Source organism: Hyaena hyaena, unplaced genomic scaffold (genome assembly GCF_003009895.1).
Source record: "Hyaena hyaena isolate Hyena2069 unplaced genomic scaffold, ASM300989v1 scaffold_149, whole genome shotgun sequence".
In the NCBI taxonomy this organism is placed as follows: Eukaryota; Metazoa; Chordata; class Mammalia; order Carnivora; family Hyaenidae; genus Hyaena; species Hyaena hyaena.
The window spans coordinates 705,272-728,749 of NW_024080781.1; the positions used below are offsets into that span (position 1 = coordinate 705,272).

General features: G+C 45.4%; 2 protein-coding genes across 3 annotated transcripts in view; one reads left to right on the forward strand and one right to left on the reverse strand.

The window, feature by feature from the left end:
- CDCA7L (cell division cycle associated 7 like) overlaps positions 1–19,398 on the forward strand; it is a 38,320-nt gene extending 18,922 nt beyond the window's left edge. Inside the window, exons 2-10 of one of the 2 annotated variants that reach the window (XM_039238853.1) lie at positions 3,163–3,303; positions 8,717–8,854; positions 12,004–12,369; positions 14,409–14,480; positions 14,585–14,752; positions 15,400–15,525; positions 16,648–16,797; positions 17,626–17,762; positions 18,196–19,398. In XM_039238853.1, the coding sequence (XP_039094784.1) occupies positions 3,163–3,303; positions 8,717–8,854; positions 12,004–12,369; positions 14,409–14,480; positions 14,585–14,752; positions 15,400–15,525; positions 16,648–16,797; positions 17,626–17,762; positions 18,196–18,226 (1,329 nt within the window). In that variant the 3' untranslated portion in view covers positions 18,227–19,398. Of the gene's footprint in view, positions 1–3,162; positions 3,304–8,716; positions 8,855–12,003; positions 12,370–14,408; positions 14,481–14,581; positions 14,753–15,399; positions 15,526–16,647; positions 16,798–17,625; positions 17,763–18,195 lie in introns of both variants that reach the window. The other variant, XM_039238852.1, reaches the window with a different exon arrangement.
- DNAH11 (dynein axonemal heavy chain 11) overlaps positions 19,082–23,478 on the reverse strand; it is a 353,093-nt gene continuing 348,696 nt past the window's right edge. The window contains exons 80-82 of the mRNA XM_039238848.1: positions 20,517–20,629; positions 19,922–20,062; positions 19,082–19,329 (exon numbers count right to left, since the gene is read on the reverse strand). Of these exons, the coding sequence (XP_039094779.1) occupies positions 19,082–19,329; positions 19,922–20,062; positions 20,517–20,629 (502 nt within the window). The remainder of the gene's footprint in view (positions 19,330–19,921; positions 20,063–20,516; positions 20,630–23,478) is intronic.

A 23,478-nucleotide genomic window follows, 5' to 3' on the forward strand; every position in this document is an offset into this window, starting at 1 on the left:
TACTGAGGGTTGGAGGTTTTTTTGAAATACAATTTTTTAAATATTTATTTTTGATAGAGACAATGAGAGTGTGAGCAAAGGAGGGGCAGAGAGAGAGAATCCTGAGCAGGCTCTGCACAGGGCTCGAACTTGCAAATCCAGACCCGAGCCAAAATTAAAAGTCAGATGCTTAACTGACTGAGCCAGCCAGGTGCCCTGAGAGTTGGCGGTTTCATTGTGGGGGATGGGAAATTCTAGTGCGGTTGCTGAGAGAGGTGAGGAAGAATCCTACCATATTGGATTTGAGTTCAAGGTGTCATTATGAACGTTTGATTTAAGATACTTAAAATGTCCTTATTCTGTCCAGGCAAAGAGCCTAGAAGCAATGATACTTAACTAGCAAGGAGCACACCAAGTTCTCAGATCTGATTTCTTTTTTTTAAATTTCTTTTTTTATGTTTTTTATTTATTTTTGAGAGTCAGAGAGAGACAGTGCGAGCAGGGGAGGGTCAGAGAGAGAGAGAGATACAGAATCCGAAGACAGGCTCCAGGCTCTGAGCTGTCAGCACAGAGACTGATGCGGGGCTGGAACCCACAAACTGTGAGATCATGACCTGAGCCGAAGTCGGACGCTTAACCAACTGAGCCACCCAGGCGCCCCTCAGATCTGATGTCTAAATGCCAGTGTGCCTTGGAGCAAAGGCTGATCCGAGGTCTGGGGCAGGTAAAGTATAAGGCTAACTTAGCACAGTTGTGCCAGAAAGGAAAGGGGTGCCCACTGACTATTAGAGTTGTGTCAAAAGGGCATAGAAACTCACTTGAAGGACCTCCCCCAGTGGCCAAATTTAGGACAATTTTAGCATCAGAAAGAATGGTGACAATAATGGATTAAAACACACTGAATAAAAAAAAATTCAATGAATCTACATGGGAGGGAGAGAAGGGGAAACAGGGGACACAGCAAGACAGAGAGGGAGAGAATATTGCATTCTAGAAGAATGCCAGCTAGTATATAAAGAACGAATTGAATTTGGAAATGACCATTTTGCAACCCCTAGTGTGTAGTAATGGATTCACGTAAGAGTTATCGGGGATGCTGAAACTACTGAGCGTATTGTTACGGGGGTGGGGGATGGGGGAAGGATATTCACAGACTGTCAAATGTCACCTACTTATTTCTTAATTAGTAAAAAGGGAAAAATGTGTTTTTGCTCAGGAGAAATCTGGCGTGTCCACCTTGTTGGTCAGAGAGCATCAGCACTAGAGACCGAGACAGCCAGACATTCTGTGCTTTCTGAGTAAAGCAGCAGCAATTCCTACAAAGTTGTCATGGCCTTCCCAGAAAGAAGTAAACTTGAATCTGCCTGGGCTTATAACTTCAGCTACCAAATCACAGGAAACCCATAGGGGCAGAGGAGGCTGGTAAATGCCATCCTGCAGCGGCAACAGATAGACAGAAACTTTAACCTTCCAGACTCTTGAAAACTCTATAATCAAATGACCCAGTTTGTTCAAAACTAAGTTGTCAAAGGAGAAAAGGACACCTGAGAAAAGACCTGTGAAACCTGTTGACCAATGTTTGGACTTTATTCAAATCATGATACACATGGACTGTGAGTTACAAAAACAGGTTAACAGAACTGAGAACACAGGCTGTATTTGCAGATGATACAGGGTGAAATGATAGTGTGTCTGCAGTTGCTTCAAAATGATTTGGAAGGGCATTTGAGTAGAGATACCAATGAAACAAGTTGAGCCATGAGCAAATAATTGCTAGGGAGTCCATGTGTGAGTTCCTTATAAAGTTCTACCTACTTAAGAATATGTAGGGAAATTTTCATAATTATGTTAAAAAAAACACTACTGATTAATGGGGGATAATCTGATATTTTTGTGCCTCTTTATGCGTTGCATTGAGAAGTGCATGTCATCTGTGTAGAATTGTTGTCAACAATATTTAACTTAAATGTATCAGGAATCAATCATATAAGCTCAGAATGTATGACATTCTACAAGGCAGTTGTCTTAGGCTATTAAATGTCAGTGTTATAAAAAGCAACAAAAATCAATGTCATAAAAAAATAGTGCATGATATCTGCTTGAATGGATCTCCTTTGTCCCCCCAAAGTTACTAAAGACATTTTGGGAACAGTCATAGATATTTAAATATGAACTTGTAATAAATGATACTATGGAATTAATGTTAATTACTTAGATATGATTGTAGTTTTGTGGCTGTATAGGAGAATGTTGTTATTCTCCAGAATTGTATGCTAAAGTATTTTAGGGTGAATTTGTATGATTTTTGCAATTTACTTTGAATATAAATGGATTAAGTTGGCTCACACTAAATGTTTTTCTAGGTCAAAAACAGTGAAATACTAGCTAATGCTTATGGTTCCACCTGATGTTTGTTGAAAGAGAAACAAGGTAAACACAGTGACAAATGGGGCTCCAGGTGAAGAATATACAGATGTTTGTACTATTCCTTCACCTTTCTAGGGCTTTGAACTTTTTCAGAATAACAAGTTGGGAAAACATAGGTAGTCAGCATAATGAACGTGAACTCTCAGCAGATACATACTTGTTAGATCAAGTGTGCTACATTCTTTCTTGGAATAATTGTGGATAATACTGTTTAAATTCTCTTGGGATTAATTCTAGAACTACTTTATTGAGAATATAGAAAAGGAGCAAGGCTGCTTGCTTCATTGTATGAATTTTCATGTCTGAATTAGATAACAAAGAAAAGAAAAATTACAGCGCTCTAGGTGGAAATGGAGAAAAGAGGAGATTAGTAACTATCTTATGGAATGTTTTTTATTTACATGGATGACATTCAAAGACAGATCCACTGTAGGAGGAATATCGATTGTGGTTTCTCAGAAACCACTGATGGTTTCCTTAATTTTTGTGAAGAGATCAAAAATGGCATATATCTAGCTATGGCCTTGACATTCTCTGTAAGATGGGATAGATCTCTAGAATTTGAAAATTCCCTCTTGTTTTGTTGCCATGAGGTATCAGCTGAAGCACATTTTGCTCAGAGTTACTGGGGTGTTCTGGGTGACCATGGCAGATTGATAGAGCTAGGAGATGCTAATTTCTGCTCCTCTCTAGAAAATTTCCCTAAGTCAAAGCGGCCCCTGGCTTTATCCTTCTTCTTTTTTGAATCCAAAACAGATCCCTAAAGAAGTGGCTGACATCTTTAACGCCCCCAGTGATGATGAAGAGTTTGTCGGCTTCCAAGATGATGTTCCCATGGAAACCCTGTCATCAGAGGAGAGCTGTGATAGTTTTGACTCACTGGAGTCAGGGAAACAGGTACCGATGCTTCCTTTCCTGACAGGTGTGGTCTCCTGGAAGCCTGGATCCTGGTTTGGATATTCTTTCGTTGGAGTGTGGTCTGAGACTGGTGATCGCAGTTGATTGTCAAACATTTTTTAAGCATTATGCCTTCATATTTCAAGAACCAGTGAGTGTACCTACATCACTGTACTGAAAGCCCTTTCCCTGTACAGTAATTTGTTAATAAAAGGGGCCTCCCATGATCTGATCCATTTTCTTTGCAACCTTGGGGCTGCAGCCTGTGTCGAGGCTGTGTTCTGAGTGCTCCCACATGACTGGCAGGGCAGGGCTGGGTCCACATCGCGACAGTCCACACTGCAGTGCAGGAGCATGTGATAACGGTGAGCCAGTTGTGTTCCTGTGCTTCTGCGGCATGGTTCTTTCTGCACCTCGCTCCTGGAAGTGCTAGGGAGAACGTTATTCTTTGATTACTTTGATCTGGCAAACGCAAGTTACATTTCTCTGAGGGTTAGATTCCTGGAGGTTTATATTGTGCCTTAGCAGTAGCGTGGCCAGTCAAAATAGCCTTCTATGGCATAGTCTTTGTTCACTGGCTCTCAGAATTCCTCATCCTCCCTGGACAGTAGCCTCTCTGAAAAGGCAGTAAATTAAACCCACCTTGCTTGCTTCAGCTGGGCAGGTACAGGAGGAGAAGCGTTAATTACGTGGGGGCGGTGCCTGCTTCATCGCGTGGCTGCCGGTGTGGGTTCTGGCCTCTGTGGGAGCTGGTCTTTCTCGGATTCGGTGACCCCCCTGGGCTCTGTGATCCTCACTTTCCTGATGTCTCTGCAGCATTTGAACCACCAACCACCTGCTTCCACTCCCCATGGTCTCTTCCTCTCTCTCATGTTGTTCATTCTTCATGGCCATCTCTTCTATTTCCCAGTCCCATATGTGGATGTTCTTCAAGATTTGTCTCTAGACCTTTTCTCTTCGTGATCTAATGCTTTCAGCCATTACATCCAAGTTCTTGATGACTCGCCTTCTCTCTCCAGCCCCACATGTACATCTGAGTGCCAGCTGGACCAGTCTTGATCAAGGGAGATGTCATACTCACTAATTTCCCTCCCCTGGTTGTCCGTTTGTCTTCATTTTTATCCTTGTCTTGCGTGTTCTTACCCCCTCCTTCTCCTCTCCCATTTCCCCTACTCCCTTGCAGGAGTCTGGATCTTCTGCCATGTCGCTCTCCCTCATCCCTTCCCTCTTCTCCCCTCTTCAGCTCCCATGATCCTCATAGTTTGACCTCAGTTACGGAACTGAGCTCTGGTCCTGATCCAGGCCTTATTCAGAAGCCCATTGTCTCCATTTGAGCATGTCAGGCAGTGGGGGAAGGTAGAGCCTGTGGATCCACCGTGGGGGGATCTGAGCAGTGTGGGGTGTGCATGACAGGCTGAGCCTGGAGCCCAGCAGCGCTGTAGGTGTTAGAAAACAAAGCAGCTTCCATATCTTGGCTATTGTAAGTAATGCTGCAGTAAACATGGAGCTTTCACATTAGCGTTTCTGTTTTCTTTGGGTAAATACCCAGCAGTGGAATTACTGGATCATAGGGTATTTCTGTCTTTAATTTTTAAGAACCCTCCATACTGTTTTCCACAGTGGCTGCAACAGTGTGCATTCCCAGCAGCAGTGCATGAGGGTTCCACATTCTCACCAACACTTGAGAGTTCTTGTCTTTTTCATTTTAGCCATTCTGACAAGTGTAAGGTGATATCTCATTGTGCTTTTGATTTGCACTTTCCTGATGATGAGACAGGGAAGCAGCCAAAGTATCCATCAGAAGAATGGATAAGGAAGATGCTGAATATGTGTATGATGGAATGTTATGCAGCCATAAAAACGATGAGGTTGTTGCCATTTGCAGCAACATGGAAGGATCTAGAGGGTGTCGCGCTAAGTGAAATAAGTGAGACTGAGAAAGACGAATACCAGATGATTTCACTCACGTGGAACCTAAAAATTAAAATGAATACATAAAAAGCAGAGTCAGACCTATAAATACGGAGAACAAAGTGATGGTTGCCAGCAGGGAGGGAACTGGGGAGATGGGCAAAATGGGTGAAGTGGGGAAGGAGATGTAGGCTTCCAGTTTTGGAGCTAATAAGTCAGGGGAATAAAAGGCACAGCTTGGGGAATACAGTCAGTGATAATTGTAATCTAGGCATGTGTTGACAGATGGTAGCAGCACTTATGAGCATAGCACAATGTACAGTACTGTACATCAGGAGGTGATGTAACATTGTGTGTCGGTTCTCCTCAAACTTTAAAACAAAAAACCCAGAACAGCTGCTTTTGAAACTGTGACTGCTGCTACTTCTCTGCCGTCAAGCCTGCCCACCCCTGCCCACCCCTGCCGAGGCTGACGCCAGTGTGCCTTAGATGGCCCGTGACTGTTTGCTTTTCATACAGATTGCACTCAATTCACGGACCTCCCTGGGACAGTGTGGGTGGTGGTGGTATCCCTGTCTCACAGGGGATCACACTGAAGCTCAGGACAGTGACGTGACTTGTCTGAGCCTCCACATCTGAGAAGTGTTTCAGCTGGGATGTTTCAAGTCTAGGAGCATCACTTCTCAGCCTCTCCCCTCTCTCTGCTTCTCCTCTGTGCTGCCGTAGACCCAAAACCACATGGACGCCCTCATTGCGCACTGGTCTGCTCTTGGTACTGGGTTCAGATGCTGCTGCTTCCTGAAGTTTTCCTGGGTTTTCTTTCTTTCTGTGGGGCATGTTGGCATCTTCCTCATAACTCTGCCCCTCACCATGGTTACTTGTGGATCTGTCTCACTCCCCCACTAAACTGTAACGTCTGCAATGTTTGAACGATGCTTTCCAGCTTTCCTGGTTCCTGGCTTGGACTGCTTACTTTCCTCATGTTTCATGGGTTCAGCACCCATTGGTGAGTGAGCGCCCGTTGGGTGGAATGGAGATGGGGTGCTGGTCTAACTGGTTCATCCCACCATCGTTTTCCAGCCTTTTTCTTTGTGTCACATGAGCTTCAGAATAAAAAATGTAAACCACTCTGGTAGCTCCTCTTTTCATCTGTTACTTCCTTATGTTCCTGATCAAGGTAGATGAATATAGGTGACCGAGGTCCAGAATATATTGCCCGGTATTGATTGTGAAGGATCACACATGCTGCAGAATGAGGAGCTATGTGAGGCTTGTAACCAGGATTGCAGCCAGACTGTGCAGTGGATATTATATTTTGCTTTATACAGACTCCCCTTAACAAAGTTGTTTTTAATTTATTTTTTATTTTTTAAATCTCCTGGAATAAGGAGAAGAAAAGCAGAGGCCTTGGTTTAGGACTACCTTGGTTTTCTCTCTTAGAACTGGTCACCAAAGGTACTGATTTCTCTCAGGCTGACCAATTCCCTGGGGGAGGCCAACTCAAAGGCTAGAGAGAGCTAGAGGACCAGACAGTTGGAACTTTTGCTCCAGGATGTGACCTCTTCTCTGGACCCGAGGCAGGGACCATGGGTAGATGATGAAATTCACACATAGACCCCACTGCCCTAACACAGCCTGCAGAGGCCAGCTCGGGGCTCTGTGAGCCAGATATTGTCTATCCTTGGAGATGGCGGGTTCACGGTGGGTTTCCTTGGGAGCCAACAGTGCCCCATTCTTCCTTAATAATAAACCCAGGCCTGTTGCTTCCCCACCCCGATCCCACACGTTCCTGATCCATGGTAACCAGCCTAGAGTAGCTGTGTGAACTTGCACACAGTATGTAGCAATGTTGACTTTGGTCTTTCTTAAACACAATTTGAATTTCACTTTAAAGAAACTTCCCTTTTGTGTTTGTGCTTTTTTTTTTTTTTTTTTTCAAGCAGCTGCACCACAGCTATCAACAAAGGAACAAAGTAATTTAGCTCCAAGCACACTCACTCCAATTACCCATAATAATTCATAGGAGACATTTAAGCTTTAAAAAAATGCTGGATATAGGGATTTCTTTCTCTATCCCCCTGTAAATTTTTTCCACTCATCTATTATATCTATTTTTCTCCAGAGATTATCTGATCCAAAGAAGTATATAATTAAAGTCAGAGAGAGAGGCAGTGGGGGAGGTAAAGATTCTCCAACCAAATGTGGTGTGATGAGGGGTCATTGCTATATCGGGTGTGGGAGGAAGAGACGTCAGAAGCAAGTGGGGACATAGACTTCAGCCCTGGTTGCCAGCTTGGAGGAGGCTGATTTGTGGGTCCCCTTTCTGCATGGCAGGTCTGTCTTTTCCCTCTTTTCTTTCAAGATAGCCATTTAGAGAGCCTGGTGTTTTTCCTTTTATTGGTTCTAAAGACAGAAAAAGTCATTGGAAAATGTCTTTCCTTTTTTTTTAAAAAATTTTTTAATGTTTTATTTATTCTTGATAGAGACAGCATGAGCAGGGGAGGGTCAGAGAAAAAGGGAGATACAGAGTCTGAAGACAGGCTCCAGGTTCTGAGCTGTCAGCACAGAGCCTGATGCAGGGCTTGAACCCACGAACCGTGAGATCATGACCTGAGCCGATGTCGGATGCTTAATTGACTGAGCCACCCAGGCGTCCGTCTTTCCTTTTTAAAAGTCTTAGAGCATCTTTCCTTCTGCTCACTTGCTACCTCTCGATGGTGGTGGGCCTCATGTCTCTTGCAGGAGAGGCTTTCCTGGGGGGGTGGGAGGGTTGGTGCTCCCATCACCCTTTGCAGTGAGTGGTGATGGAGCAAAGACAGAGCCTCCTCAGCATTGGGCGGGGAGGGGTGTGAAAGGCGCTGACCCCTTCCTGCAGAGAAACTCGCCGTCTCTGGAAGGGAGGCATGCTCACTGACTTGCAGGACACGGATTTGGATGGCTGCTAGGAAGGAAAGCCAGCATGTGGGATGGAGCCAGGCTTTCTGCTCATGGCTCCTTTCCATGTGTGTTTGGTTCTGTGGGAGGAGCCGACCTTCCTGATGGGCAGCCCTGGCGGGAGAAACGGAATTCCATCAGCACTCCCCAGTCACACAAGAGGCTGAGGGAGCCTCTGGCCATTCTGAGGAGCCTCTGGCCGTTCTGACTTTTTGAAGTTACGCTGTTGCTTTATTATTTCAAGTTGTTCAGTTGTTTCAGATTATTCAGTTCAATATCCGTAAGCTGTGGCAAATCTGTATGTATATGTGTGTTATTGTAAAATGTACATAATGTGAAATTTACCATTTCACCATTTTTTAAGTGCAGGCAAGTGCCTAGTTTCTTGCCAGCAAGATGCTAAGTGCCATTAAGTACGTGCACAGTATTGTGTGGCTGTCACCATTACCCAGAATGTTCTCATCATCTCAAACAGAAACTCTACCCATTAAACAACTTCTCATTGTCCCCAAGTCCCCTGGTAATCTCTCTCCTTTTTCCTTTATGACATGTGTGTGTTTTTATTTAGCAAGAAGTGCGTTTTCATTCTAAATACTTCACGGAAGAGCTAAGAAGAATTTTTATAGAGGACACTGACTCAGAGACGGAAGAATTTGAAGGATTTACACAGAAAGATCTGAGTGTAAAGAGTAACCCAGAAGTAATGGTAATAATTATCAACATGAGGGAGTGTGGGTTGTAATATTCTCAGTCTTGTTTTTGGATTGTATTTTTACTTGTAAGAAGTCATTTTGCAAATGAACGTTTTCTTACATATTTTTTTAAAAGTTTATTTGTTTGGAGAGAGAGAGAGCAAGCACATGGGGTAGGGGCAGAGAGAAGGAGAGACAGAATACCAAGCAGGCTCCATGCCATCAACAAAGAGCCCGATGTGGAGCTTGAGCTCACAAGCAGAGATAATGACCTGAGCCGAAATCAAGAGTTAGCCGCTTAACCAGCTCTGCCGCCCAGGCGTCCCACATGTTTATAAGTCAGTTAACAAAATATAAAAGTTGTTATTCTCAGACTAATCCCTGGTTCACCAACCCATTATTCTCTGAGAGAAAATCCAATTGTCTTTCTTTGATACTTTAGGGGTTTGGGGAGACTTAACCTCAGGTGCCCTTATCGCCCTTCCAAAATAATATTTAGACTTTCTTGAAAATCTTTTCTCTGAAAAGAGGACAGTCGGTCTGGAGGTAGCAATTTCCTTAAAGTCATTTCTTGTTGTGTGCAAAGTCATCTTCTTAGGTTTGGAGTTAATGTGGCAAAAATTTAGCTTAGAGTTTTACGTGTGCATTCTTATTTGGATGCTGACGTGCTCTCTAAATGATAAAGATGACCTGGGCTTGTCAGATTCCTGAGGGAAATCTCTTAGCACTTGACCTTCAAGAGGCTTGTTGAATTTTCCTTTACTTCATATGTTTAGGCCAGTTGTTTGAATCTCAGGATACCTTTAAAGAACAACCTTTGGAGGGCACCTGGGTGGCTCAGTCAGTTAAGCGTCCAGCTTCAGCTCAGGTCATGATCTCACAGTCCGTGAATTTGAGCCCCACATTGGGCTGTGTGCTGACAGCTTGGATTCTGTGACTCTCGTTCTCTCTGTCACCCACCCCTGCTCTGTTTCTCTCTCTCTCTCTCTCTCTCTCTCTCACACACACACACACACACACACACACACTTTCTCTCTCTCTCAAAAATAAACACAACATCTTTTTTAAAAAGGAAACTTAAAGAACTATCTTTGGGTTTTTTTCAGACATAAAAATGTTTTCTATTAACTGAAAAAGAGCCTACCTTTATCCCCCCAAATCAGTACACCATTTCCTTCTTGGGTATGAAGATAAGGGATAGAGGTAAAGCCTCTTCACGTTCAGAAGCTCCTAAGAAGCCGAATCTGGTGTGGAAATTCTGTAGAAACTTAAATAAGCTGTAACTACTAGGTTTGCTCTGCCCCTTACCTTTTCCCGGGGGATCTTAAGGCCTGAAAGCCCTAATGGTAGGCTGGCTTGTTTGATGTTGATGCCTCCCCCACCCCTCACCCTCCCAGCCACCAGGAATAGCAACACAGAGCTCTGCCAGCCTAGTCCCCAAGCCCTCCTTTGGCTTCCAGTATAGAAGCTACTTGTAAGGCAGTTGATGTGTTCTGGCCAGCAAGACACTAAGATCTTTCCAAACCTTAATGGGTATCCTCTACTCTTAGTGACTTGTTTTCCTTCTCATTTTTTAGTTAAGTGATGTCAGGTTATTCAAAGAATTTGTGTTTCTAGCACTGGGACGTGAACTACCCCAAAAGTCTTTTTTCTTTTCATAGGCCATACATCTGGGGTATGAATTGTGACATGTTCTGTTCACTGATGTAACTCACCGCTTCGGGAAGATCCACTGGCAGATTTTACTTTATTTACTTATTTATTTTTTACTTTTTTTAATGTTTACTTATTTTGAGAGAGAGTGTGAGCAGTGGAGGAGTAGAGAGAGAGAAACTCCAGCAGGCTCTGGACTGTCAGCGCAGAGCCCAATGTGGGGCTCAAACCCACAAACCATGAGGTCATGACCTGAGCCCACATCAAGAGTCAGAAATGTAATCGACAGAGCCACCCAAGCACTCCTGCAAATTTTATTTTAAATTTCAGTGAGCAGGGTTGCCTGCGTCGCTCTGTCAGTTACATTCCGACTCTTGATTTTGGCTCAGTCATGATCTCTCAGTTGCAAGGTCAGGCCCCATATTGGGCTCTGTGCTGATAGTATGGGCCCTGCTTGGAATTCTCTCTCCTTCTCTCTCTCCCCTTCCCTGCTCATGCTTTCTCTTTCAAAATAAACATTTAAATACATAAAATTCAGTGAGCAAACAAGTATCATTGCCTCCCTCCCCAACCTCCTGCCCACTGTAGGGGTCTGATGAGACCACTTTCTCCGGTAATAGGCTATTACTAGCCAGGGTGTTTGGAGGTCATACAGCCATGTGTCCAGGCCACCTCCTGGATCTCCATATTCAAGCCCATCTCTGACATTGCTAAGGGTCCCCTCACATCTGAGGTGTCACCCGCTGTCTCCTGGGTAATATCACCCCACCATTGCCTTCTGTTCTTACTGTGCCCTCGTGTGTAAGACTGAATTTCCTGTTAATGCCAGAAGTCTATATCAAGTGGACTCAGAAATTATGGGGCGAGAGTTTCTTGAGCTGATGGGACGGGTGTTTGCCAACGAGCCGCAGAGCTGTCTGCCTTGATTTCACCCTGTGGCTCTACTGGTTGCAGAAAAGGGGAGGGGACATCCCTTGAAGTGAGGGCCCGTCATATCCTGGGGATGAGGCTCTGCCACCAACCCCCATGGCCAGTCATCTGCCTTTTCCTGGGCTACCTTGCTCAGGTGAAGTCAGCTCTCCTGTCCCTTCTCCCCATGAGTCCTGTTCCTGCTCTTCAGGGCAGAATAGTCCGTGTTTCTTAGCGCTCCCATTTCTGTGTGAAGGTAACTCTAAGGACAGGCATAGCCTTTTTTTTTGGCTGTGCCTCATGATACTTGGTTTCCAGATGTTCCACAGCGGAGGAGCCTCCTCTGTGAAAGCATGGCTTCCAGCCTGTGCTGGGAGGGAACAGTCAGTTGGCGGGTGTGGCCAGGGCACCTGGCAGTGGTGGAGAGCCTGCCCTTGGACCATATTCATCACCAGACTACCTGAGCACTTGACAGAAGAGCTCGTAATAGGGAGGGGAAGCTTTCTTCTACTCATTTTTTCTCTAATGTCAGAGTGGTTTTAAACAATGGGCTTTTGAAGGTCTGTTACCAAACATCATCTTTGCTCTTTCATTTTGTCAGCTTGTGGAGTCCGATTTGAGCGATGCTGGTAAGGTGTCTTCAAGTGAAGAAGAGGATGAAGAAGAAAAGGCTACACCCAGAAGAAGCAGGCCGAGGAGAAGCAGTATTGGTCTTCGAGTAGCCTTTCAATTCCCCACCAAGAAACTGGCAAAAAAATCAGATGACAGGTCTTCTGAGCCGCTATTTCCTAGCACACGCTTGCAGGACAATAAAAAAGCAGTTCTTGGAAGAAAGAGAAGCTGCAGACAAGGGAAGGAAAGGGAAGATTCTATCTCTGAATCTGAGGATGACACCAGGGATGAGGGCCAGGAGAGCTCAGATGCTCTGCTGAAAAGGACCATGAACATCAAGGAGAACAAAGCCATGGTAAGGCCCTGTGGCGGGCAGTCTGGGAGCCGGCTCTGCACCCTGCCCTGCGGCCATGGAGGCTCCCGGAACTGCCCTCCCAGCTGCTGCTTCTGTCGGGAAATGTGCTCTGGCTATCAGGTGTCCTTTCTCTGTTCCTGAATGCCAGCTGCTTATACCTGATCAGCTCTGGCTTGGGAACAGAAAGAGACTTCCCAGGGAAGTTTTTGGCCCTGGTTCCTGGGGCCATGAACTAGGGCTGCTTACGGTTGAAGTCAAGTTCTAAGTATGTAGTGGTACTGGAGAGGAGAGGGCTGAACAGTTGGCTTGTTCCCAGCAGAAAGAAACTAAAGATAAAAAAAAAAAGTGTCGAGAAGCCCACTTTAAGAGTTGCAAGGTACAGGTTAGGCAGGTGGCTCTCATGAGAAATCCTTCTGTGGTGAACCACTGGGGGTTTCAAGATGTATGAGAGAATGAAAGAGGCCTAGGTATTAAAACACACGGAACAGTGTTGAGTCATGTTAACACGTCTTCACTAGAATGAATTATGATACAAGGTAAAATATTTATTATGTGCATTTGGTTTTTCTGTATTTGGTCAGTAACTTGTTTGTTTCATAGTTTTGCATATACAGAATTAATAAAATTCTGCCACTCAGTCACTGTTAGCATTTTGGTATATTTATAATTTCTTTTTGAAAAGCATAATATAATGATGCTGTTATGCAATCTTATACATCTAGTAAGTTATTTAAGAAAATATAAAGCCTAGGGGCACCTGGGTGGCTCAGTCAGTTAAGTCCAACTTCAGCTTAGGTCGTGATCTCACGGTTCATGGATTTGAGCCCCATAGTGGGCTCGTGCCGACAGCTCAGAGCCTGGAGCCTGCTTCAAATTCTGTGTCTCCCTTTCTTGCTACCCTTCTCTTGCTCAGGTTCTGTCTTTATCTCTCAATAATAAGTAAACTTTAAAAAAAATTACCTAAAACCTACTTGTGGGTGAAATTTGTCCTCAGACCTATTTATGCTTATTAGCAAGGGAAATTTTTAGCACTTCAGCTCTCTCCATCTTTAAAATAAATGTTCATGATTTTTTAATGATGCCTAAACATTTGTATAAATAACCTTAATTGATTAGAATATTGTTCATTGGCTGTTATTTCGTATTCTTGGGTGTTTATTTGGGAATCTTTTCATTAATTATTGATGAGAAATCAACTTAGGTAGTTTTCTTGGAGCTCTAAAACACATGTCAGAACAACCTAGTTGAGCCTTTTGTTTTGAACATGATGAAGCTTGGTTTAGGTGTGCATAGTGATCTGTTCCAGGATCACACTACGAATTAGTGGCCGTGCCAGGATTCTCACCTCATATGCCTGATCTCATCATTCCAAGGACCACCTCTTCATGTCAGGCTTTCGTATATAAGGAATGGGCATAGATGTTATTCCTATGAAGGGTGGTATCAGTATCTCACCTCTGGAGATAAAAATCTTGGGGCGCCTGGGTGGCTCGGTTGAGGATCTAATGTTTGATTTTGCCTCAGGTCAGGATTTCACTATTCGTAGGATCAAGTCCTGCGTTGGGCTCTGACAGTGCTGAGCCTCCTTGGGATTTTCTCTCTCCCTTTGTCTCTACCCCTCTCCCCTCATTTGCATATATCCTCTCTCAGAAAAAGTAAACATTAAACAAAAATCTTGGGGTGTCTGGGTGGCTCATTCAGTTAAGCATCTGACTCTTGATTTTGGCTCAGGTTATGATCTTGAGGTTTGTGGCATTGAGCCCTGTGTTGGGCTCTGTGCTAATAGTGCAGAGCCTGCTTGGGATACTTTGCCTTTCCTCCATGCGTGTTCGTTCTCTCTCTCTCTCTCTCTCTCTCAAAAGAAACTTTAAAAATGTTTAACATATGAGGTTAAAAATACAACAACTGTTAAGATCTTACATGAACTACTTTAGTCCTAGTTTTTAATGTTGGCAAAACTGAAGACTTGTGATAAGGTGTTAGATGAACTAGGCATGGCAATATTGACAGAAGGTCCTTTCTTTTGTTCTGAACCTCAGCTTGCTCAGTTATTGGCAGAACTGAACTCAATGCCTGATTTCTTCCCAGTACGAACCCCGAGCTCAGCCTCTGTAAGTAGAACTCCTTTATAATTATTCTAGTACTAATGGACATAACCTGCTGCTAGGTGGCTTTTACACCCGGTTGCAAATGTCTGTCTCTTGGCTTTCAGAAGAAGAGAACCGTGAGGCGGGCTTTCTCGGAGGGACAGATCCCACGACGCACTAACCCGACCCGGAGTGCGCGGCCTCCCGAGAAGTTTGCCCTGGAGAACTTCACCGTCTCTGCTGCCAAATTTGCAGAAGAATTTTACAGCTTCCGGAGAAGGAAGACGATTAGCGGGGTACTTTCTGAGCACCTTAAACAGCTTATTCTCTGCCTCAGCCAGTGCTGCAGCTCTGAGCCAATAGTGTGCAGCAGCTGAGAACGGGCATTTCTCCCAGGTTCCCAGGTGGAGCTGCTGTTCCCGGGACCACACTCCCAGAAGGACTCCCCGCCCCCGTCTAGGCTGCAGGCTGGAGAGAAGCCTTAACCTGAGCGGAGCAGAGGAGCTGCTCCCGCGTTAGGACCCTCCACTTCATCCCCGAGGGGGGCAAGAAGGGCCTGTCAGTGGCGTTTCGCCTGTGGGAAAGGGCAGTGATTCCTCCTAGCTCTTTCGGTTGTAGGAATGGGGCGTTCTAAGAGCTTTCAGTCTGGAGCAAGAAACGATCCTTCCCCTTGGCAGGTTGGGTCGTTCCTCGTGGTTCACATCTCTGTCCTCACAGGGTTCACAGCTGGTGACTCTTGGTCAGGAGACTTACTTACCTGACCGGCTCATTTATTGTCCCATCACCTTGTCGTCCAGGAGGCTTGGCACTGTGGTGGCAGCTCCGAAAAGGAGTCCAGGGACACGGGAGAGGGACACAGTTATTAATGGTGCTGGAACTCTGAGGGTGTGTTTTAACCAGTCAGAACATCTCATGCCAGGTTCTGCTTTGGCTCATTTTGCAGGGCAAGTGCCAGGGGTACAGACGGCGTCACCGTATATCTTCTTTCCGGCCAGTGGAGGATATCACTGAAGAGGACCTAGAAAACGTTGCCATCACTGTTCGAGATAAAATTTACGATAAAGTTCTGGTAAATTCTGTATGATGGATAATTTGTGTGATTGTGATTCTAATTGGGAGTCCAAGGAGCTGGTATTTGAAATCCTGTGTTGTTTTTAAACTGCATCTGGACTTAAAAGCCTCAAGCCTTCTCCCTTCTGACTGGGAGGATCACCTCTCACTGGGTGGGGGGGAGTTAGCTTCCTGCAGGGAGCCTCCTTGGGAGAGGTCTCTCTGGGGAATGCAGATGAGATGAGAGGAGGCAGGTGTATAGTTTGGAAAAGCATACTGATAATAGTTAACATTTTAAATATTTATATGGTGTTTATTTAAAAAATTTTTTTAAATTTTTATTTCTGAGAGGGAGCATCAAGTGGGGGAGGGGCAGAGAGAGGGAGAAACAGAATCGGAAGCAGGCTCCAGGCTCTGAGCTGTCAGCACCGAGTCCAAGGTGGGGCTCAGATCATGAAGTATGAGATGGTGACCTGAGCTGAAGTATGACGCTTAACCGACTGGGCCACCCAGGTGTGCCTGGTGTTTATTTCCAACACAGAAAAAAAGAATACTGTGCTTTTGTGTGTGTGCCTGTGTGCTTTCTGATTAACAGAACCCTAGGAACTAAAGTTTGACAGAATATCTGTGGTTGGTAGGAAATGGGTTAAAAATCCTTTTAAACGGTGATTCAGAGGGGGGCTTTGTGGTGTTATGCATCATTTTTTTAAATGAGGCAGCATCCTATTGAGGCAGTATTAAAATGTTTTTAATTTAATTGCCAACATTTTAACACTGGGAAATTTTATACCGAAAAGCTCCAGGTCACCGGGAGCTGAGACATAGCCAAGTGCTGCTGCTGGGGACTCAGGACCACTTGGGCCCCTGTCACCCTCTGTGGGCTCTTCCTCTCCCGCCTGCAGGCTTTCTGCTCGTCTCTCTCATCATTTCATTTATTCTAGGTGCCCCACTCTGTCTTAGCTGCTCTGATAGGTTTCTCTGGCCCCAGAGCTGTGGTTTGGGCCAGAGAAGAGGGACTGCTCCCTTTGGGGCGAGAGGCACGGCCTCTGCACGCCCTGTTGAATGCGTTCGACAGCTTGGGGTCTTGCAGGCATCGCCCTGTAAGTCCTGCACTCACCCGCCCACCGCCTTCCTCCCGCAGGGAAACACTTGCCACCAGTGCAGGCAGAAGACCATTGACACCAAGACGGTGTGTCGGAACCAGGGCTGCGGCGGGGTCCGAGGACAGTTCTGCGGGCCATGCCTGCGGAACCGCTACGGGGAGGACGTGAGATCTGCGCTGCTGGACCCGGTAGGAACGGGGCGCACACTTGGGGTGAACCAAGCGTTGGCAAAGTGAAGCAAGCGGACGTGGGGACCTGTAGCTGCAGAGCTCTGTCTCCCCCTCGACACTCCAGAGGACATGAAAAAAAGGGTTTCCTTCTGGAAAGACAGGACAGATGATTGGGTTTTCCAGGGTCCAAGCCTTGTTTCCTTAGCATTATGGTTCATCAGGTGAACCTGTGTGGCTTTCCTCCAGCAATGTGGCTTAACCTCAGGCAAGGCCAGGGGGCAGGTGTGTCACTGCATAGGATGCTTTCTGTGTGCCTGGCTCTCATCTAAGGTTTTGTTAGTAACACCGATAACTTTCAGTTGTGGCTAAGTCATTTACCCTTATGAAGTAGGCATACAACCTCCCAAGTCCTCTGTTTCCTCTGTGAAATGAGATACTAGTATGGTTAGTACATACGTGCTTGAACCTAGGCATTCTGGCCCCAGAGTCTGTGCTCCTGACCCCTGTGACCTCTTTTACAGCAGTCATGGGGCCATTGTCCCTATTTTGCAGATGAATATAAACTACGCCTCTGGTTATGTAGTTAAGGAAGGAAGAAGAGCTAGAATCCACATCTGTCTCATTGCTCTTTGTATGATCCTAAAATCCTCCACATTTTAAGTTTCTAATTTCCTGTGTTTCTCCACACGTGGGACCCTGTGGGTGATCATCCTCTCTAGGCCTTTGCAACAAAGACACCCGTTCGGTCACCCTGTACTACAAGTATCCTGTGACCGAAGGTCGGAGGAGAGGCTGAGCGAGCCGGGCTGGAGCCCAGTGTAGCTAACGGGGAAATTGCTCTTCCAGGATTGGATGTGTCCTCCCTGCCGTGGGATCTGCAACTGCAGTTACTGTCGCAAGCGCGATGGCCGCTGTGCCACTGGGATCCTCATTCATCTGGCCAAGTTTTATGGTTACAATAACGTTAAGGAATACCTGGAGAGGTGAGTCTCACGTCAGTGGAGGCTGTAATCCCCAGCAGGGGAGACCCTGGAGGCGGGAGTGGCTGCCACATTTCAGGCAAATGCCCTCCATTCCCCAGCTGCTTGCAATGGAGCCGCCCAGGGCTGGTGTGTTCCCTGTTGGAACATTCCCTCCTTAGCTAGCATCTTCAGCTTTGGCACTGCCCGTATCCCCACTTCCCCCTCATTGTGTAAAACAGAAATGAAATACACCAGGCAGGCTGAGGGGAGGGGTATGTCTGGGAGGAGTGCGCAGCAGCCATGGTTACCGCCTTTTGGGGCCGAGGAACCTGCATGGGAATCTGCGGCGCGGTTGGGAGTGCGGCTCATGGCTCAGGCCGCGTGTTGAGCCTAGAACGCGGCTTTGTGTTCATCTCTGTACCCCTCACACTGACGCCTCCCCTCTTTTCCTCAGCCTACAGAAGCAGCTGGTAGAAGATGATTAAGAAAAAAACCAGCCACCTCACCGTAGAGAACGCTAGCAAGACGTGCCATCCCCCATGTGCCTACGATTTCTTCCAGTTGGGGTTTTATACAGAAGTTCCTTGTAGATCTAAATACTATTTTTGTAAGATTTATATGCCTAAAACAATTTCTCAGGAAGACCGCAAAGAGGAATCTGTTTACATGTATCCACAGGCCCCTATGTATATTGAATGGTTTAAAAGCATCTGCATATGATGTAAAAGCACAGTTTAAAACGGGGTGGAGTTAAAGTCCAGGTAAGTTCCAGAGAAAACACTGCGTAAGCAGCTCTTGCCTTTGGCACTGTTCGTTGCCATGATCTTTTACCTCCCAGGCAGTGACAGCAGTTCAGACCAGGTAGTTAATGCTTCTCTGGGTCATTGGAAATTTATCTTCAAGAAAAGAATGTTCTCCTAAATTACAAAGTGCAATTAACCCATAGATCTTGAGTACTAGAGTTTTATTTTTATTAAAACTTGAATGAACAAAAAGTCGACTGTCACATTACCGACGCTGGGGGCACTGCTGGCCGGCGGGAGCGGCTGCCTCTTCCTTCAGAATGCACATGCTGCCTGAGGTCAAGGGCTTCTAGATTTTAAAAGAACGTAAGGGCTAAATTTTAATTTAAAAAAAGATTTTGTTGAGTTATCTGCACGAACTCAAATCCCACTTACTGATGGGGAGACTGTTAAGGATGGTGTTTAAGCAAAATTAACGCACACGTAAGTTACTTAAAATTTACAGAAGCTGGAGTGTGTTTTAAGGCTCTCAGTAGAATAAATTAACATGTGCGGACCTCCTGCTGAGGCCAGAGGAAGAAGAGTCCGAGGGCCATTTCAGGCTTCCAGCAGCAGGGCCACGCCGGCCAGGACCCATTTGGCTACCCTGTCTTTGCTTTTCAACCTGAAGGTCCACACGTAGGTTGGGCCCCTCATTTTGGTTTTATACACAGGGCATTCATAGGTGTGTTTGGTTTCCTGTCTGTCCACGGGTATGGCTTTTGCAAAGATGACTGGCATCAGAGATGTTACCTCCTTGAGGCAGGCGTCAGCAAGGGTTCCTGACTGCGTGTCCCATCTGGCACCTACAGCAGAAACAAAAGTGTTGCAACAGTGTGTGTTGGAAGCAATAAATGTTTGGTTTTGTCACGTTACTGCTTGTCGGTGGCTTCCTTACTGCTGTGGGAGGGGAAGGGGTGCCAGGTGCCACGGAAAAGCTCAGCACTCCACATCTAAACTTTCCTTCAAAAAGTCAACTAATTTGAATTCTAAAACAGCCTCTCCAAGAATCCAGGCATGATAAAGCAAATGAGTTTGCCCTCCCTTTAAAAAAAAAGATTTCTTCAAAATGAATGCATTTCCTCCCAAGCCCCCACATTAGAGACCCACATGCACTGGCGTCTTCACGGCTTACAGAAGCTTTGTAGTAAAATATCAGAGTGAAGTGACCATTTTTAAATCATTTCACAGTCTTCTTTAGTGTAGGTCTTAAATTATCCTGTGGTTAAGTGACAGCTGTCACTCTAGGTGCCTTAAAGTTTGGCTGACACTGGACATAGGACCTTGGCATTAAATTTCACGGGACCAGGAAATGAGGGAGTCAACCAAAGATAAATACCAGCTTGTAACTGAAGATCCTAAATTAAAAACCATACATGTGCTTCTCTGGGATCTTACCTTCCATGAGGAGCCCATGGAGATAGGCACCTTCCCGTGGAGGATGGCCATAATCTTCTTTGCTTTTTTTGGTAACATCGACAGTCAAGCACATTTTATCCAGTGGCCACTCATTTTTTCGAGCCATGGTCTGCATGATTGCTGTGGGAAGAGGAGGAGCAGGAAACAGCACGTAGTGGTACAAAGGTTCCCAGGAGCCCACAGTGAGCGGCCCGTCTGCCTGAGGCATCGTGTGTGCTTCCAGTTCATGGACATGTGCATGTGGCTGCACTGGACTGACAGCCAACTAGGGCCTGCAGGACACGCTCCCTGCTCTTGGAAATGAACTTCTACTGCAACAGCCATGCCCACGTGGTTACACAGCTTCTGGTTTTGCACTGTGGTGGCAGAATGGAGCCGCTGGGAAAGCGAGCCCGTGGCCTTTGACAACATGTTTACCAGGGTGAACTACATCCCACCTCCTGTGGCTGCCGTGCTGGGAACTTTACTTCCTCTGCACGTGTGACTGTCACTCCTACCCCCCACCTCCTGGGGAGCCGGGCAGCCGAGGCAGGGTTTGTGCCAGCAGCAAGGGCTGCCTAGGTGGAATGCTTACCAGTTAAGAAGGACTGAGGGTTGAAGAAGCCAGGAAGCCACACCACAGCCGGAAGGGCAAGATCGTGGGTCCAGGTTTCAAGTTCCCGGCATCGCGAAAGGAGGTCACTAAACCTGGCGAGCACAAGGTAGGCGGAAACAAAGGTGCTTTTTAGTAACAGAGTTTTCCAATACGATGAGATAGATCCCTTTAAAAAGTTAGGTTTCTTTTTCCTGTTGCAATTTTATAATTATTACCATTAGGGCCAAGAAACACTGGGGAATGTGGAAAATTCATCTCCACTTACTCAGCAGTTTTATTTAGATCCTCTGAGTGCTGGGTGGTGACCACACACAGGTGATGGTATGTAATCCACCTGACAGGCTCCCAACAGTGTGGACATGGTGTGTGGCAACGCATGTGAGGATTGGGATGGGGGGCTGCCTGGAAGGGCAAGATCGTGCCACTATCAGGAGAGGCCAGGTAGTGGACCTTCCACATATAGTAGTCAGGAATGGGGGTGAGGGGGAGGGAAGACAAAGGGTAATTAAGGGAAACAACACCTCGGAGCCTCTGAGTGACTGTGGTTTGAGAAAGTGCTGCTTTTACCCACCTTCGGAACTCATCAGCACAACAGTTCTGCGGCTCTCACAGAGGCTACGGAAAAATGAGCCTATTTGATAAAATCAGGAGATCTGTCAAGCCTTGAAATGTAGGATTAAGGGCTGCCAGCAAGAGTGGAAAAGTGGAGCGCGGCTATGTCAAAGCCAGCAGGCAGTTCTCCAGGGCGAGGGCCACACGGGCTAGCTCTGAAGTCTCCTGGGACCTAGTTTGGTGAAGTGTTACAAAAGCAGTGGGGTTGATGCTCACATTCACACTTGGTCACCACAAGTTTGTTGTGATGCTCTTCTAGCTTACAGCATGGCCCTTGCCTGCCTCGTGTCCATTCTTTCAAATCTCTGGTTTAGGGAAAACAAATTGAAGACAGCATGAAGAACAGGAAAAACAAGGATAGAAAAAAGACTTTTAGACACGCCTGGGTAGCTCCGTTACTTAAGCATCCGACTTTGGCTCAGGTCATGATCTTGCAGCTGGTGAGTTTGAGCCCTGCATCGGGCTCTGTGCTGACAGCTGAGCCTAGAGCCTGCTTCAGATTCTGACTCTGCCCCTTCCCCCCCTTACCCGCTCACTCTCTCTTAAAAATAAAACATTAAAAAAGAAGAAAAAGACTTTTTTATCTAAAAATGTTGCCACAAGAGGATATGCATTGTAGCCAAATTGCAACAGGTTTAAAAAAAAAAATGAAACGATCACCTGTATAAACAAGATTCTGGTTTGCAAATGGCCAGGTAAGAAAAGGGACATTAGGAAGAAAAACATTTTAAAATGTAATGGAAAATACATAAAAATAAACTCAAAATGGATGAAAGACCTAAACATAAGCCATCAAAATCTCCAAGGAGAAAGCAGGCAAAAGCCTCTTTGACCTCAGCGGCAGCAACTTCTTACTCCACACGTCTCCAGAGGCAAGGGAAACAAAAGCAAAAATGAGCTATTGGGACCTCATCAAAATAAAAAGCTTCTGCACAGCAAAGGAAACAATCAGCAAAATGAAAAGTCAACCGATGGAATCGGAGAAGATATTTGCAAATGACATCTCAGATAAAGGGTTGGTATCCAAAATCTATAAAGAACTTCTCGAACTCAACACCCAAGAAACAATCCAGTGAAGAAATGGACAAAAGACATGAATAGACCCTTCTCCAAAGAAGACAACCAGATGGCCAACTGACACATGAAAAAATGCTCAACATCACTCATCATCAGGGAAATAGAAGTCAAAACCACAATAAGATACCACCTCACACATGTCAGAATGGCTAACATGAACAACTCAGGCAACAACAGATGTTGGCAAGGATGTGGTGAAAGGATCTCTTTTGCACTGCTGGTGGGAATGCAGGCTGGTGCAGCCACTCTGGAAACCAGTATGCAGGTTCCTCAAAAACTTCAAAATAGAACTACCCCACAACCCAGCAATTGCACTGCTAGGTAGTTATCCAAAGGCTACAGGTGTGCTATTTCCAAGGGACACATGCACCCCAATGTTTATAGCAGTGAGCGCTATCAACAATAGCCAAAGTCTGGAAAGAGCCCAAATATCCATCGAAGGATGAATGGATAAAGAAGATGTAGTGTGTAGACACACACACACACACACACACACACACACACACACACACAAATGGAGTACTACTTGGCAATCAAGAGAGAATGAAATCTTGCCATTTGCAGCTATGTGGGTGGAAGTGGAGGGTATTCTGCTAATCGAAATTAGATAAAGACAAATATGACTTCACTCATATGAGGACTTTAATACAAAACAGATGAACATAAGGGAGGGAAAAGAAAAATAATATAAAAACAGGGAGGGGGACAAAACATAAGAGACTCTTTAAAATATAGAGAACAGAGGGTTGTTGGAGGGGTTGTAGGTATGGGGGTATGGGCTAAATGGGTAACGGGCATTAAGGAATCTACTCCTGAAATCATTGTTGCACCATATTCTAACTTGGGTGTAAATTAAAAACAAAATTTAAAAAATGAAATATTTGCATACAATTTTAGGAAATCTGAGTTTTCCTAAATTAAAAATTTGACTCTGTAAAATCAGGGACATGCTATGTTTCAAAACAATTTGACCAAGAATAATCAATACTGAAACGTATTTTAATATAGACTGAAGCCAGAGAATTCTCTGGACAGTGAGGAAAAACATGAAGTCTTTTAGAAAAGGAAAAAGAAAGTCAGCCACAGACCCTCCACAGCAGCATTTGATCAGAGTGAGCTGCTGCGTACAAAGCCCCCAACAGGAAATGGGTTCAACTTTTTTTTTTAATAACCAGCCAGCCTGTCATTTGAGTATAAAGACATCTGATTCTATGGCATGAAATACTGGCAGCAAATCCGAATAATGAGGGCT